At 44.7% G+C, this 14558-nt stretch overlaps 4 protein-coding genes across 7 annotated transcripts in view; 2 read left to right on the top strand and 2 right to left on the bottom strand.

The window, feature by feature from the left end:
• Positions 1-2669: 2669 nt before the first annotated feature.
• Positions 2670-3948, bottom strand: LOC6555452 (zinc finger protein 330 homolog). The gene is made up of 2 exons (XM_001981416.3): positions 3361-3948; positions 2670-3236 (listed from the first exon to the last, which is right to left on the bottom strand). The coding sequence occupies exons 1-2, from the start codon at positions 3850-3852 to the stop codon at positions 2775-2777; spliced, it is 954 nt and encodes a 317-aa protein (XP_001981452.1). The 5' UTR covers positions 3853-3948; the 3' UTR covers positions 2670-2774.
• A 223-nt stretch (positions 3949-4171) lies between these two features.
• Positions 4172-9185, top strand: LOC6555367 (heterogeneous nuclear ribonucleoprotein A1). 4 transcript variants are annotated; one of them, XM_015153544.2, is made up of 6 exons: positions 4173-4403; positions 4995-5472; positions 6808-6983; positions 7048-7345; positions 7643-7733; positions 8098-9185. In XM_015153544.2, exons 1-5 carry the CDS (start codon positions 4356-4358, stop codon positions 7714-7716), a joined length of 1074 nt encoding a protein of 357 aa, XP_015009030.1. In that variant the 5' UTR covers positions 4173-4355; the 3' UTR covers positions 7717-7733; positions 8098-9185. The 4 variants fall into 4 exon arrangements, with proteins under 4 accessions (XP_026834031.1, XP_015009030.1, XP_001981451.1 ...); XM_001981415.3 differs by lacking the exon at positions 4173-4403 and adding an exon at positions 4659-4841; XM_026978230.1 differs by lacking the exon at positions 7643-7733 and having other exon boundaries at positions 4172-4403.
• An 845-nt stretch (positions 9186-10030) lies between these two features.
• LOC6555366 (protein C12orf4 homolog) lies at positions 10031-12369 on the top strand. The gene is made up of 3 exons (XM_001981414.3): positions 10031-10357; positions 10414-11713; positions 11767-12369. Exons 1-3 carry the CDS (start codon positions 10171-10173, stop codon positions 11885-11887), a joined length of 1608 nt encoding a protein of 535 aa, XP_001981450.1. The 5' UTR covers positions 10031-10170; the 3' UTR covers positions 11888-12369.
• The window catches only part of LOC6555365 (ankyrin repeat domain-containing protein 50), a 27282-nt gene continuing 24654 nt past the window's right edge, over positions 11931-14558 (bottom strand). The window contains exons 3-6 of the mRNA XM_001981413.3: positions 14202-14512; positions 13955-14138; positions 13639-13894; positions 11931-13571 (exon numbers count right to left, since the gene is read on the bottom strand). Of these exons, the coding sequence (XP_001981449.1) occupies positions 13388-13571; positions 13639-13894; positions 13955-14138; positions 14202-14512 (935 nt within the window). The 3' untranslated portion in view covers positions 11931-13387. The remainder of the gene's footprint in view (positions 13572-13638; positions 13895-13954; positions 14139-14201; positions 14513-14558) is intronic.

The following is a 14558-nucleotide window of genomic DNA, read 5'->3' as shown; positions in this document are numbered from 1 at the left end:
ATGAAGCTCTTTTCCGACTCGATGGCGATGACTTTCTAACAGCTTTTGGTTGGGATCAGGGGATCACTTCCGCTATCTGCGGAAGTGTGCCAATTCTAATTGAATATTTAGAAGAATTTATGAACAATCCATAGTATGATATTAATATAAATTACAACTTATAAATATAATAATACAGCTTGGATATAAATCAGCCGCCAAAGTTTTTCCCTGGGTACAGCAAGGGTCAATTAACCCGTCGTTATTTTGAGAACTTATTCTCAGGGACTCGCCCACAGGACGAAATTGATCAAAGGCCTACCTCCGCCGAAAAGCACCGACCAAAAACTTGGGTTCCCATTCCATCCTCTGGACAGAAAAAACGGAAAAACTTTCTCACATTACATCACGGACCAGTGAGGACGGCTAAAACAACAAGGACAAGCGACTGGAGCGCTCTAAATGGACACCGAACAACATCGTTTAATATTGATGGCCATTGTTTGAGCGCTTTATGATGGGAAAGTGAGGCCATCTCCGTGCCACTGCCTACGCTTTTCCACCGGACCACGTTGTTGGTGTTGCCGGTTCAAGTGAATATTTAATTAAATTGTTTTCTAATAACCACGCGCTACTTTGCTGGACGCAAAACACGCGTCCGCAAGCGGCGAACGGCGGGCAGGACACGCGGCAATCGGACCAGGACACACCTTGTTGTGCCAACAACATTAGCAGGGGCCGAAATAAAAAAAAATATGCTGAAAACGAGAGCCACCCCTTTTTCGCTGCGTATCCTGGTTCTAATTTTCCAAATTACGCACCATCAATCATCGCTAGCTTTGACGAACGTCGATGGCGAAGTGGATGTGAATGTCGATGTGGGTGATGTTGATGATGACGTTAGGAACTACCCCCACCTTATCTAACCCACCTAGACCATCCCACCCAATCCTGTCCAATCCAGTCCCATGGCGCAATCACTTGAAGCGAGCAACGCTGCGGCAGCCGCAAGTAGAAATTAAATTAAACTTCAAGTGGCCGCAAGGACCTGCTGAGTCCTGAAATCCTACAGTCCTGAATCCAGAGACCCTTAACCCGTAGCCATGGGAAGCTGTGCCGCTCCGGCTGTTTTCCATCGTAATTAACGCTAATTGCGTTTGGTCATAAGCCGCAGTTTTTGACTTTTCCACGTGTTCCTCGGATTGTCCACAGGATTTTCCCACCTTAATCCTTGGCCATGGCTGTGTTTTTGTTATGGCTTGACTTTGGCTGACGAAAATATTGGTATTGCATAAATAAGCAATAGATAATGCTGATCGGAAGTGATTAGAGTTTGCAGGGTTTTCTTGGGAATCCTGATCCCAGCGAGACTTTAAAATCGAGACCCCGTCCATCTGGTAATTGAGAATGCACTCCGGCTAATGAAAGCGGTCATCGTGATGGGAAGTGACCAAATTGGCTGGACAGAGTGGGCTCAGGGATTAATATCGCAGTGCAATTAAGAGCTCAATCACTGTGACTCGACTCGGGTCTTGTTTGCCTCTCTCTGATTACATTTATGAAATTATTATTGATGTTTGGCACTGACCACCACAGCCCACAGTACATAGTCCATAAATGGCACACCCCCTCCATCTTGCCCTCATAAGCCACCCCGTTTCTAATTTTGTTGAGTAGCCCTAACTCCAATGGCTTGGACATCGCCTCGGCCGGAATCGACAGGCCATTTTGATTGAAATGCAGACACAAATGCTGGCAGGCAGCCATTAAGCTGCTCCGATCTATACATAAGTATGGTCATGTAAGGGACCACAGCGGGGGGTAAAAAAAAAGGACACCAAGTATACGTTTAGTATCAATCCATCGTTAAAGTTCATATGAAAAAAGACGTGAAGAGAAAATAAATTTAAAACTAGTTTATAATTTGCTGAAACTCTTAATATTATGCCTAACCAAAAGGACTATTGGTACGACCGCAGCTGTATGTGCATCCCACATCCTCCCACACTAATCTGTATTATGTACACAGTTGATTTGCCTGCCACTCACTCGCCCAGTCCCGACCCAATTCGTCCACATCCTCGCCCAGGACTCGCCTACATAAGTAACGCCACATATGATTTCATTCATATGCCGAAGAACTATGCTCCTCCCTTTCAACAAGCCGCTCATTGATTTGCAATGCCTAAAATGTTTCAGCCTGATGATGGGCCCGTCCACATCCTATGCCCCACAAAATCGCCCAGCAACCATCAACCATCACCCATCACCCATTGCTGTTGCTGTTCCGCTCTGCCTAACTGCCAAACATTCCCAAATGCCGAAGTGCGTGTCTTTCTCTGGGTGTGTGTGGTGTGTTTGCCATCGTTTTTGGAAATATTATATGCTCATACCTCCGTTTTCGAGTAAATTGTGTAAATATTTGCGCTCGTAAGTGGATTGGAGATGGATGAGTCTATCAACAGAGAAGTTGGCGTTGGCAGAGCCGTTGGCATCGCCATCATCATGTGCGTATGGGTTGGCACTGCTGCTCCTCCCTATCCATGCCCATTTCCATTCCGCACCCTCAGTTCCCCAGTTATCCTCCCTCGTGGAATTTTGGTACACATTCGTGGGCGCATTTACCTTCCGACTTCGGCCCAAGGCCCACATGCAGCTTGTTGCATTACAGAGAATGGCTACTTGGAAGCTCCACAATTTGACAAAGAATTTATTTCCCTATTACATTGACAGCAACGAGTGCACAGCCGAGAACTCGCTCACTTAGCCATTTACGAGTATAAAAACAATTCAGCCTATTTGGTGGACTTTTTGTCGGTTTCCTTCTCTGGTTCGCTTTCCGTAGTCTCCTCCTCTTCCTCTTCCTCATCATCATCATCGTCTTCATCACTTTCATCCTCGTAGTCTCCATCGGACTCATCTTCATCATCATCATTGCCGTAGGAGTAGCCACCGCTGGCGCCACCACCATAATAGCCACTGCCACTGGCTCCATAGTATCCACCGTATCCCTCCTCGTCGTCGCTGTTGCCTCCTTGTTGCTGGCGCCCGAATTTGTGTGACCGCGTGGACATGCTGAGGTCCTTGGTCACCGAGGTATCGTAGTTGCACTTGGGGCACGGAATCGGCTTGTTCTTGTCGTACTTAAAGCCCTTGCGACGCACATGATCCTCGCAGTAGCACGTCTTGCAGCGCAGGCAGGAGTACTGGCCTAGCTTGTTGCACGATTGACACTTGTAGTTCTCCGACTCCAGCACCTGGAATTGAATGGATTGAATTACCAAATGCGAGCCAGTTGGGAGCAAAACTTAATGGGTATTTTACAGATTTCTTAGCTTACAAGTCCCAATTAGCAAACTAGGCGATAATTTGGTTACCCACCTGACAACTGGCCTGGTGCTCGAACTGATCGTCCTCGCACAGGAATCCGTTGCAGAAGGAGCACTTGAAGATACGGCCGCCGTGCTCCCAGACACCGCGTTCGCACTCCAGGCAGGTTGCATTCTGCAGCGGACACGTGCAGGCGTGGTTCTGAAGGCATTTGCGTCCGTGGCAGACCCACGCCTCGCAGAAGTCGCAGATGGCGCCCACCATTCCGAGGCCCGTGGTGTAGACTCCCGGATGCTTGACCACACAGTCGCCGGTCTTCAGCATGCACTTGATCTTCCCGCACTGGGCGCAAATGGGTAATCTCTGAATGCTCTGGCAGAAATAGCAGAAGGCCCTCGACTTCTGCTTCTTCTCGCACTTGTCGCACTCCATCGGGGCATTGCAGGGCAAGTCCGCTAGGGGCACCTCCCTGCTGCGGATCTCCTTGAGACGAAGCTTCTGCTTCTCGGCCTTTTTACGCTGCCCAGTCTTCTTTTTCGGCATTTTGGAAATCGAACTGGAAAACTTATTTCCTTACGTGTGCGGCAGTGTGGCTGTAGCAGGTGCGGCGAAAAAAACCACAAAAAGCTTTCGAATTTACCGCCGAAATATGTAGCTACATCTTCAAAATAGATAGAATGATATAAACCTAGGGCGAAATTCACTTGCAATAAGTCAAGTGCATGTAAGAAATTATGCAAAGCCTTAGATGTCCAAGCTTCTGTATACCAATAGCATTGTACTCATCGAAAATTTAAAAATAGATTTTCAATGGAAACACGTCATTAATGGCTGTGGTATTAACTGGTTGGAACTACCCTTACTGGTATTTTGTAAAAGTTGACCTACGGTCTGTCGGCAAAAATATATATACGGCTTTTAATGTCACTGTGAAATAAATTTTCACTTTAAGCAAAAGTCGGCTACAGCTAGTGTCGGAATATTTTCATATATTTTCTTTAAAAATATTATATCAGTGAAGTTAAGATAAAACTAATCGCTGCGAAATGGGTGGACACGACAACTGGAACAACGGCCAACATGAAGATGACGATGTAAGTTGCGTTCAAAACCGCGTAATCTCTCCCTGGCGAGCGATAGCCCCAGTTGGGTCATATAAAACTGTCAGTATTGCTTGCTGCTTCAATTTTTTAACGCAAAAGTCGGGTTCAAGAATGCACACATACATGCGTTTTTAAGGCAAGGTTAAAAAGAAGGGTAAAAAATTGTAATAGTATTTTATTGTTAAGGGTATTCGCCGACTTGCTTGTCGTTTATCGCCTATGTACATACATATATCGAATAGCCGCTGTTTTTTATTCGTGCCATGAAACGGTCACATTGCATTCAGTTTTTTCATTCGCCGCGTGTGTCGGGGACTTTCTCCACTTGCAAAAGCAAAAATAGTTAGAATAATATTAATTTAACGTTTCAATAGTAAAATGGTGAATTCGAACCAGAATCAGAACGGCAACTCCAACGGCCATGATGATGTAAGTAGTGCATATTAAGGGTCTAGAAATTTCCTGCAAACTAGAGTCTCGCTTTACCGGTAGCCATTTTGAAAATTACGCATGTGTCTCACGGGCGAAAACTGAGGTTAAGTACGGCCATTGATAAAATCAATAATTTACGATTTTCCTTAGGACTCCATCACCGAGCCGGAGCATATGCGCAAACTGTTCATCGGTGGCTTGGACTACCGCACCACCGACGAGAACCTGAAGGCGCACTTCGAGAAATGGGGCAACATCGTGGACGTGGTGGTCATGAAGGATCCGCGCACGAAGCGATCCCGTGGCTTTGGGTTCATCACCTATTCCCACTCGAGCATGATTGATGAGGCGCAAAAGTCGCGTCCCCACAAGATCGACGGTCGAGTGGTGGAGCCCAAGCGGGCTGTTCCCCGTCAAGACATCGATTCCCCGAACGCCGGAGCCACCGTAAAGAAACTGTTTGTGGGCGCCCTTAAAGACGACCATGATGAGCAGTGCATCCGCGACTACTTCCAGCACTTCGGCAATATTGTCGACATCAACATCGTCATGGACAAGGAGACTGGCAAGAAGCGTGGATTCGCCTTTGTCGAGTTCGACGACTACGATCCCGTGGACAAAGTTGTCTGTAAGTAGAATTTTCCTTATCAAGACAACATCGAGTATGATTTAAAAAGTGCGAAAGTAGCATCCTAGGATAATTACAGGAGCACATTGTCAGATTTATACAATATTAAATTACCTGTATTTTCTCTTCCTATGAAGCAAACAATTAGCATAGGATAGGAATATGTAACTTATGATGTAAACTGTATGTAAATATTAACCCCATTAGTGCACGCGGCGTTTCTGTGTAACAGCCACAAAACCGACGGCTCGGCTTGCAACAACCCCTAATTTACAGCTCAATCAGCTTCAGTCAAATTGTAAGGTTTCTCGTAAATGTCCCTCAGCGTCGGCTAAATGAATCCATTTATAATATATCCACAGTCCCAGCTCCGCATAGCAATGTTCGATGTGCTCTTGCGGCGTTTGTGACTGTAAGATAAAATCCCAGCCAGTATTATATCATTGTTGTTGGTGCTCTTCGTGCATCAACGATGAAAGAGTATTTGGCACACTATAGCTTGAATCTAAAAATGTATCCTTGAAATCACAGTACTGACAAATTAACTGGTTTGAAAACCTCACCAGGGTAGTTTTTTTTTTAAACGCTGTGAGATGAATAAAGCGTCGGCTAAGCTATGTTATGCGAATGTAAGCATTGCGCCTATTCAGTGTAACACGCAGCCTCGTTACAATTGTAGAATTAATTCTTATTGTGTAAACTGATCCCACAGTCCCAGCTCCGCATAGCAATGTTTGATGTGCTCATGCGGCGTTTGTGACTGTAAGATGAAAGCCCAGCCCATATTATATCGTGTTGTTGGTGGTGTTTGTGCATCAACGATGAAAGAGTATAAGGCACACTATCACCTTGATTATCGAACTGATTAAACAGGAAGATTTTCTATATCAGCTCCTTCGTGGGCATCACAGTACTGACAAATTGACGGGCATGAAACAGTCGCCTGTATAGTTTTTATTTAAACGCTGTGAGATGAATTGAAGCGTTGGCTAAGCTATGTTATGCGAATGTATATTAAAAACCAGTTCTGTGTAACACGCAGCCTCGTTACAACTGCACATCAAATGTACCGAATGGTGAATGTACTAGCGTGAATATCTATCCTAATTTTAGCTACGATTCCACAGTCCCAGCTCCGCATAGCAATGTTTGATGTGCTCGTGCGGCGTTTGTGACTGTAAGATGAAATCCCAGCCAGTATTATATTATTGTTGTTGGTGGTGTATGTGCATCAATGATGAAAGAGTATATGGCACACTATCCTACAGATGCACCGTGTAGGGAAATTATATTTTTGGACCCCACTAATGGAATGCTTCCCTTCTATCTTTGCAGTGCAAAAACAGCATCAGCTGAATGGCAAAATGGTGGACGTGAAGAAGGCCCTGCCCAAGCAAAATGACCAGCAGGGAGGCGGTGGAGGACGCGGTGGTCCGGGAGGTCGTGCCGGTGGAAACCGCGGAAACATGGGCGGTGGCAACTACGGCAACCAGAATGGTGGTGGGAACTGGGTAAGAACTTAATGATAGCCTTCAATTCGAATTGTGGCTTATGGCTGGTTAATTGACATTGCAGAACAACGGTGGCAATAACTGGGGCAACAACCGCGGGGGTAACGACAACTGGGGCAACAACAGTTTCGGTGGCGGCGGCGGTGGCTACGGCGGTGGCAACAACAGCTGGGGCAATAATAATCCGTGGGACAATGGCAATGGAGGCGGCAACTTTGGTGGCGGCGGCAACAACTGGAACAATGGTGGCAATGATTTTGGAGGATACCAGCAAAATTATGGCGGCGGCCCTCAGCGAGGTGGCGGCAACTTTAACAACAATCGTATGCAACCCTATCAAGGAGGTGGTGGATTCAAAGCAGGTGAGCAATAGAACATCCATTGCTGTATTGATTACAACTGGATAACAGACACAGTACCCTGACACCTAACTGTTAGAGCGTCGATAGAGTTTGGCAGTTAGCTTATTAAACGCTGTGAGATCAACCGACGATGGCCTTCGCTATGTTATGCGTATGTAAGATAATCCCAGTACGACGTAACACGCAGCCACGTTACAGATTTTGTTAATGAATAGTCACCACCAGTGTGGTGTAGAAACTAGACTAGAAAGACAACGATTGGATGTGCTCCTAACGATCCTGGGTTTTTTTTTTTAGGCGGTGGCAATCAAGGCAACTATGGCGGCAACAATCAGGGCTTCAATAACGGTGGCAACAACCGAAGATATTGAGAGAGGTACCAGACGAGGTGAGACATCCGAATAACCACTACTAACACCTAGATATACATAGTCCAAGGCGAAGTCAGACCATTAACCAACCAAACGCTAATCTATCCCGTATGACCATTAATCTTTCGTTTGATTTGACAATCATATGTTGTGCTTTTTTTTAATAGCGCCCTTATCGGCATTTTTTGGTAGTTTATATAACAGCATATTGAGACTAAAAAGCAAAACGGCTAAGACAGTCCGACCCACCTTACTCAACCAACTTAAATACGTATTTACACTTTAAAGTATTTAGAGAACAAAAACCCATCAACCAATTAAGAACCCCTTTTGCATACCAATTGTTTTAAATAACGTTTCTCATTTATCGACATTTTATAGGTGATAAAGTAAAAGTCGCTCAGTATAAGCCCAAAATTCAAAGTCAAGTAAACGATACGCAATTCAATGATCAATATGAACAAGTATGAACGCACGTTCATAGACCTAAGAAGTTTTCCGAGCACCACAAACCAAACATTACAGAAGAGAGGAGAGCAGATTGATTGATCAGGATCAGTGCAGTGCAGTGAAGTCGTAAGGAGTTTGGTTCAGTCTTGGATTAGAACAGAAAGAGATATCAGTACCAAGCCAGACCAGACCAGAACAGTGCAGTGCATAGCAGTGTGTGAGCTAAGCAGAAGAAACACAGCAAGTGGCAGTACACGTACACAGCAGCTGGCCAGGATTCCATTCGATTTGTCTTTGCACACGGTGATTGATTGATTATTAAGAGGCGCATATAATACTATCCAATACCCATAGAATTGTAATCTATAATTTCACATTGTAACATTGTAATTAGAGCAACAAAGCCGACGACAGGCCAAAAATTTGTATCTCCACCACACAAGCAACCTATTTAAATCCAGTCATAAATGAATCAGCTATGTAAAACTTCAAGGCGGCAGCCGAGAGATATGTTTATTTGTATGTAGACAGCTCCTCCAGTCCACCGGCTGCTGGCAACTTTTGATAATCAGAGCAGAAAACACAAAATATATAAAAACATGTATTACATTTTACAACTTTACTAGGCTAAGTTCTCATAGAATTAAATCGAGTAGAGCGTGCGGGGCGAATTCTGCATCCATCCGCACGCTGCCCTAGACTTAATAATTTTACTATTCAAGTTCTAAGCGAACCTGACCGTGTGTGGAGGAACCTAGATCTAGATACTTAGATTTTTGAATAAGTGTCGACATGGATAAACCTCTTCCGCTGTTTAGATGTAATCGATCTACAAACAACAACACTTAATGTAATCTATACCTTTTAGCAAGCAGTCTGTCTGAGGAGTCAGCGCAATTATACTTAACAAAATTTACATTTTAATGTAGCTAAAAAATACAAGATGCAAAAATACACAAGTGTCCAGCAATTGATGTAAACTCTGACGAAAGAACAAAAACTATATAGCTATATAGAAGCCAAAGCCTCGTAGTTTTCTATCTTTCTGTAGCAGCAGCAGCAGCAAAAGGATCTCGATCAGAATGAGAGGTATTGGAGTATATTGCAGAGGTAAAAAGGAGCAAGCAAGTAGGACCAAGTCCAAAAGCCAGCCAAGAAACTCTTATACTATGTGAACTATAGCATTTGTTGTGGGCGGGCCATTAACGTCGTTCGCTTAACAGGATTCACTCTCCCCTTTTATTTGATTTGAACCCGCCACCTCCTGTACCATGTCATTTACAAACATGTATATTATTGTAATTTCTGTTGCAAGTTGGCTGTGAAAAGTATGTTGCGGAGCGCTGAAAGACGGCCGCCGCGCTACTGAAAGCAGCCACGGAAGGTGCCCCGCGTTTGCTTGCAACTACGTCGCTGGGATTCGGTTGCTCCTGGGTAAGTTATCTTTCGCAGATCCCAAATCCGGAAAAGTTGTAACTTTCAGGTGGTGCTCCGGTCGGCTCTTCGCACTTGAGAATGGAGAATGGATGTTGGGCGATTTCTCCTCTGAAGCACCGTAACTATATGACTATTAGATCATTTAAATTGCATTTATTATAATTTTAACAATCTTTCGAATAAAGAAATTTCAGAAAATCAATGAAACTGTTTTTCGTTTTGTTTAGAATTTAAATTTTACCATAGTGTGCACATGGGGGAAATTGTATGGTGTTTGAAGAGCGCTGTTAGCATTGCTAATGAAACGATTTTTTAGCGTGAAACCACCGAATTCTTGAGTTGTAATTGAAGCATTTGAAAAGCCGTAATATTGCTTTAATTTAAATAAATTTTGAGCAGTGTATCACATTGGCTTGGTTCGAGTATCGGCTACGTGGTGAATAAGCTCTGTGGTATGTTTAAGCGGTCGCAATGCGGTCATACTAATTGCATTTCTTTTGGGCAGGGGGCGTTAACTTGCGAATTAATGACTATAACTAACTAAAACACCGACTAAAGGACTCTGAAATGGACTCTACTGCCACTCGCACGCTGCCCTTTGTGTACAAGTACAAAAATCATGAAGGCCAAGACTGTGAATCGCGACTGGACATCACTTTTCCCTTCGACCAGGAGAATCTGGAGGAGTGTGTGACCCAGCTGATGGCTCCTACCCAGATGGATCCCATGATGCGGTACCTGGACGAGAATATTAGTGAGTAGCAGCGTATATGGATAGCGTACCAGCTTTAGTCGTGCTATTCTTATTAGATCTGGAGAATGAGTTGCAGAAATTCGTGGACACGGAGCAGCAAAACTTCCTGGACGACCATGCCGAGAAGCTACTCAATCAGGCGGCCAACGAGGAGCTGGACATCGAGGCCATTGTGCGCGACACAGAGAAGCTGTACAAGGAGGAACTGCTGCAATTTGCCGATCGTGTGGGTCCCAGCGATGCAGATATATTCGCCCAGAGCTTCCATCGGCTGGTGCACTCCTCGTCCCTGGAGGACATACTCAAGCGAGAGCGAGCGTATGCCAAGGTGGTGTCCGACATGACCGAGCACATGGACAGCGAGGTGGAGACTCTGAACAACTGCCAGCAGCAGGAGATGGATAGCCAGATAAACCAGTTGGACATCACCACCACCTCTGAGGATATCAACAATCTGCTGGCCCAGCAGTACACCACACAGAATTATGTGCGAAAGCGATACGAGTCCGAACTGGAGGCAATGATGGGTCACCAGAAAAACGAGTATCGAGATTGGATCACCAGTCAAGTCAGTCAGATGTTTCAAGTGTCGCCGGTAGCCACGCCGCTGGGCAATCGCTCCTCGATGTTCGTCTCGCAACAGCCATCAATGGAGGAGAGCTTCACTATTCACCTGGGCTCCCAGCTGAAGCACATGCACAACATACGCATTCTAAGTGCCAACGTCACGGAGCTCTGTAGTCCGCTGCACGCTGAGGAGAGCCTTAATGGCCTTAACATGGCTCTGGGATTGTACTCCAGTTCCCTATGCGGCGTCGTCGTGCTGACCCCTTCTATTCAGGCCCAGGCCAACAAGAATATCATTAAGAATGCCAACAAGTCCACCGAGTTCCATTTTGAGCAAATCGACGCTCAGCTGGAGAAGATCGAGAAGCAGGTTAAGAATCTGAGCACTGAAGATTCGAGTGGCAGCAGTACTAGCAACAGCAGTGCCGAGGGCAGCGCCACACCCTCGCCGACCAAGAAGAGCGTGCCCAGACTGAAAACAGGCGACTTCTTCATCACCAAACACTCGAATCTCTCGCAAACGCATGTTATTTTCCACCTGGTTTCGGACGAACCCATCAACAGTCCCAGTGAGATCAACTCGCGGCATCCGGTGATCTTGGGTTTGCGAAACATCCTGAAGACAGCTAGCAGGCATGACATTACCACGCTGACCATTCCGGCTCTGCTGCGCCACGAGATGAGCGAGGACATGACCGTCCAGTGGTGCATCAGAAGAGCAGAGCTGGTGTTTAAGTGCGCCAAGGGATTTATGATAGAATCTGCATCTTGGGGCGGAGCTGAGTTAAGGTAGGCATTGAGCTTTTGGAATGTGGGAATGCTAATTGTTTTGTCAATTCCAGCACCTTGCAATTGCTACTGCCTGATGACATATCAGAAAGTTTGTTCACCACTCTGGCGGGAATGGTTCCCAGCGTTTTTCATGTGGCCAATCCCAAGATACTTGTGGACACCAGCAAGTAGACTGAGAACACATTCCTCGAAATACTTTCAAAAAGACTTTCAATTATTTGTATGAATATACAGTTTTATTCAGATTCAGAGTTATATATGTATGTATATGCTTCGTTATTCGTCGCTTCGCTCAAAAAGTTGTTTTAACTTCAACACACTCAGAATTTTCTGTAAATGTTCCTGTATCAATTTTTGTCAATAATTCATCGCAACCTTTTCAAAACTACAACACTACAATGTATAAGTACATATTCTCATATATATAGTTATATGTTAGGCATAGGTATCATGTGTATATTACTTCCAAATGTAAATGTTTATCTTTGGTTTCGAACCCACATGCATTTCGTTATGTGTTATGTGTGTATCTCTGTGGATTGTATTTTAGTCTGTTCGGTTATCTATTACGATTATAATAATGATACTTTGAATAACTCTGATCATTAACTTGTAAATATGCTTTTGAAATATATATTTATGTATATCTAAACAATTGTATTCTGCGGTATGTTATAGGTTTGTTAACAATAATTAGGTTTCTTTCTGTTCATTAACATTTCGCTGTTCAACTATGTTTCGATTTATTCTTTTTGGATTTAGCCCAGTGCGTTGTTTGTTGTGTCTGTGATTTGCTGCTTTGCAGTGGGAGTAGAGTTTCAGAAAATATTTAATTAATGCTTCAGTTGCGTATTTGATTGGTTTGTCCGGCTTAAGGGTTACATAAAATTAGTGACAAGTGTTAAGGTACAGGAACGGACCGCTTTGAGTTTTAGGTGCGAGCAATATAATACACATATATCGTATCTCTGGGATCTTGCTTGTGCCTTTAAAAGCACATTGTGGGAAGGGATAATCGGTTTTTGGTACTTTGGGGAACTGGATTTAAAGAATTGACATAAACAGCGTAATTAATTGGTAAAGTAGCTCGTATAAATAAATTACGTTTCTATAGCCGATTGCCAATAAATGCGCATTGGAGTAGTATGGCCTTCAGAACATGATCTCTTTTTTTTGGGTAGCCTGTTCCGGCATAAATTATATATTATAGTTAAATTATAAGCCGATGCTCTGTCTTACGCAAGGTGATTTAATAAATACTTTAAAATTAATTCTGAGAACAGTGCGGTGATCTGAGCTCTCTTAAGTCTACATTCGTGTCATGATCTATTTAAATTTCGTTAGTTTTTGCTACATTGAAGAAGAATCTGCTACAGTTCGCATGCCAAAAATGTAATTAAGTATTCTATATATGGGGTTTTAGCTTAATACCTGGCGCATGCCTTAAACTACTTCGTATGGGTAGTATGCCTAAATATATTTAGTTAAATCAGAACGTATTAAAAAGTTTACTAAAATTGAAACTATCACAAAAAACAAATACTTTCTCAAAAGTACTAAGGTATATAAACTCAAATAAGTTACGATTTAAGGGTTGAGTATGCAAGTGGGTGTTTTGGTGCCTAAAGGAGTGAGTTAACGGGGAGCACATTAATATGTAATCCGGTGCGTTTACATTTGACTCTCCTTGCGCCACTGGAAGGTGCCCGATTTGACGCCAATGCTGGAGGAGCCCTGATTGCTGCTGGAAGAGAGTATGTTGTTGGTGCGTCGGATCAACTGGGAGGCGGCATCAAAGCGACTGCGGATGAGCCGCATTGCCGGATTGCTGGATACTCCGCTGCGCTTGCTTTTGCTAGTGGAGAAACATAAAAACCCATAAGTTCATTGATGTTGAATTATTCAGTTTTCGCTTTTCTTACCCCGAGGAGCTGGGCTGGTTTTCCTTGAGGTTGCCCAGAATAATACGCATGTGCGTGTCTCGCGCGAAATGATTATCCGGCAGCTTGGCACCTCCGCCACTGCTGGTTCCGGCCCTCTCATCGTCCACGAAGGCATTCAGACCTGGAAGTTGGCCAGGTGAACTCAATTCGCTGCTGGGCGAATGAGGAGGCGTGGCGTACAGCGGCGACATGCACTCCATGTCGTACATGTCCGCCTCGTTGGTCATGTTGGATGCTATATAGAGACCAATAAAGTTAGCTCGAGGCTGGGCAATAAAAATACTGTGCGACATACCAAGCTGATGCTCGCTGAGATCGGGCAGAACCTGAGAGTGCCGTTGAGCACCACCGCCTCCACCACTGGACTTGTGTCCTGCTGCTCCCGAACTGGATGCGTGCTTCGAGTTCACCATCAGATTATTGCGTGAGCTGAGTTTGCTTTGTCGCTGCAATTGTTGTGTGAAGGTAAGCGGCGCTTGCTGTGGGGGATTCCAAGGTATAAGCGATGGGATAACATTACATTAATCTTAAAGGATACTCACATCATTGCTGCTGCCCGTGGACTGACTAGAGATGACGCTCTTGCGCTTATGCAAACTGCTCGTGTCCGACTGCATGGTGTTCTGGTAGAAGTTGTTCGAGCTGTGCGTGGAACTGGAGGCATTGAGGACGTGCAGGTGGCTGCCATTGTGCACGGTGGCCGTGGTGGCTGCCGAGCATACCGACGAGGCGGAGGCATGGGCCGGATACGGGGCCAGGTTCTGATGAAGTGGCAGAGCCGGTGGCTGATCCGGAGATCTCAGCATGCTGGCATGGGCATGGAACTTGGGTTCGTTGGGATTGCTAGCTTCATCTACGTTCGGAAACGGGAAAAGGTTAAAAGGGAAAGCATTAGTAAC

The sequence above is a fragment of the Drosophila erecta genome, unplaced genomic scaffold (genome assembly GCF_003286155.1).
Source record: "Drosophila erecta strain 14021-0224.00,06,07 unplaced genomic scaffold, DereRS2 tig00000000-arrow-pilon, whole genome shotgun sequence".
Classification (NCBI taxonomy): Eukaryota; Metazoa; Arthropoda; class Insecta; order Diptera; family Drosophilidae; genus Drosophila; species Drosophila erecta.
This window is presented reverse-complemented; position numbering and strand designations above follow the sequence as displayed.

Bases quoted from the DNA above. Each gene is read 5' to 3' on its own strand.
- LOC6555366 (XM_001981414.3), top strand. From the start codon at position 10,171: ATGGACTCTACTGCCACTCGCACGCTGCCCTTTGTGTACAAGTACAAA. The intron at 10,358-10,413 runs GTGAGTAGCAGC...TATTCTTATTAG, and splicing joins GTACCTGGACGAGAATATTA to ATCTGGAGAATGAGTTGCAG. The intron at 11,714-11,766 runs GTAGGCATTGAG...TGTCAATTCCAG, and splicing joins TGGGGCGGAGCTGAGTTAAG to CACCTTGCAATTGCTACTGC.
- LOC6555367 (XM_026978228.1), top strand. From the start codon at position 4,791: ATGGTGAATTCGAACCAGAATCAGAACGGCAACTCCAACGGCCATGAT. The intron at 4,842-4,994 runs GTAAGTAGTGCA...GATTTTCCTTAG, and splicing joins ACTCCAACGGCCATGATGAT to GACTCCATCACCGAGCCGGA. The intron at 5,473-6,807 runs GTAAGTAGAATT...CTATCTTTGCAG, and splicing joins TCCCGTGGACAAAGTTGTCT to TGCAAAAACAGCATCAGCTG.
- LOC6555452 (XM_001981416.3), bottom strand. From the start codon at position 3,852: ATGCCGAAAAAGAAGACTGGGCAGCGTAAAAAGGCCGAGAAGCAGAAG. The intron at 3,237-3,360 runs GTGGGTAACCAA...ATTCAATTCCAG, and splicing joins AGCACCAGGCCAGTTGTCAG to GTGCTGGAGTCGGAGAACTA.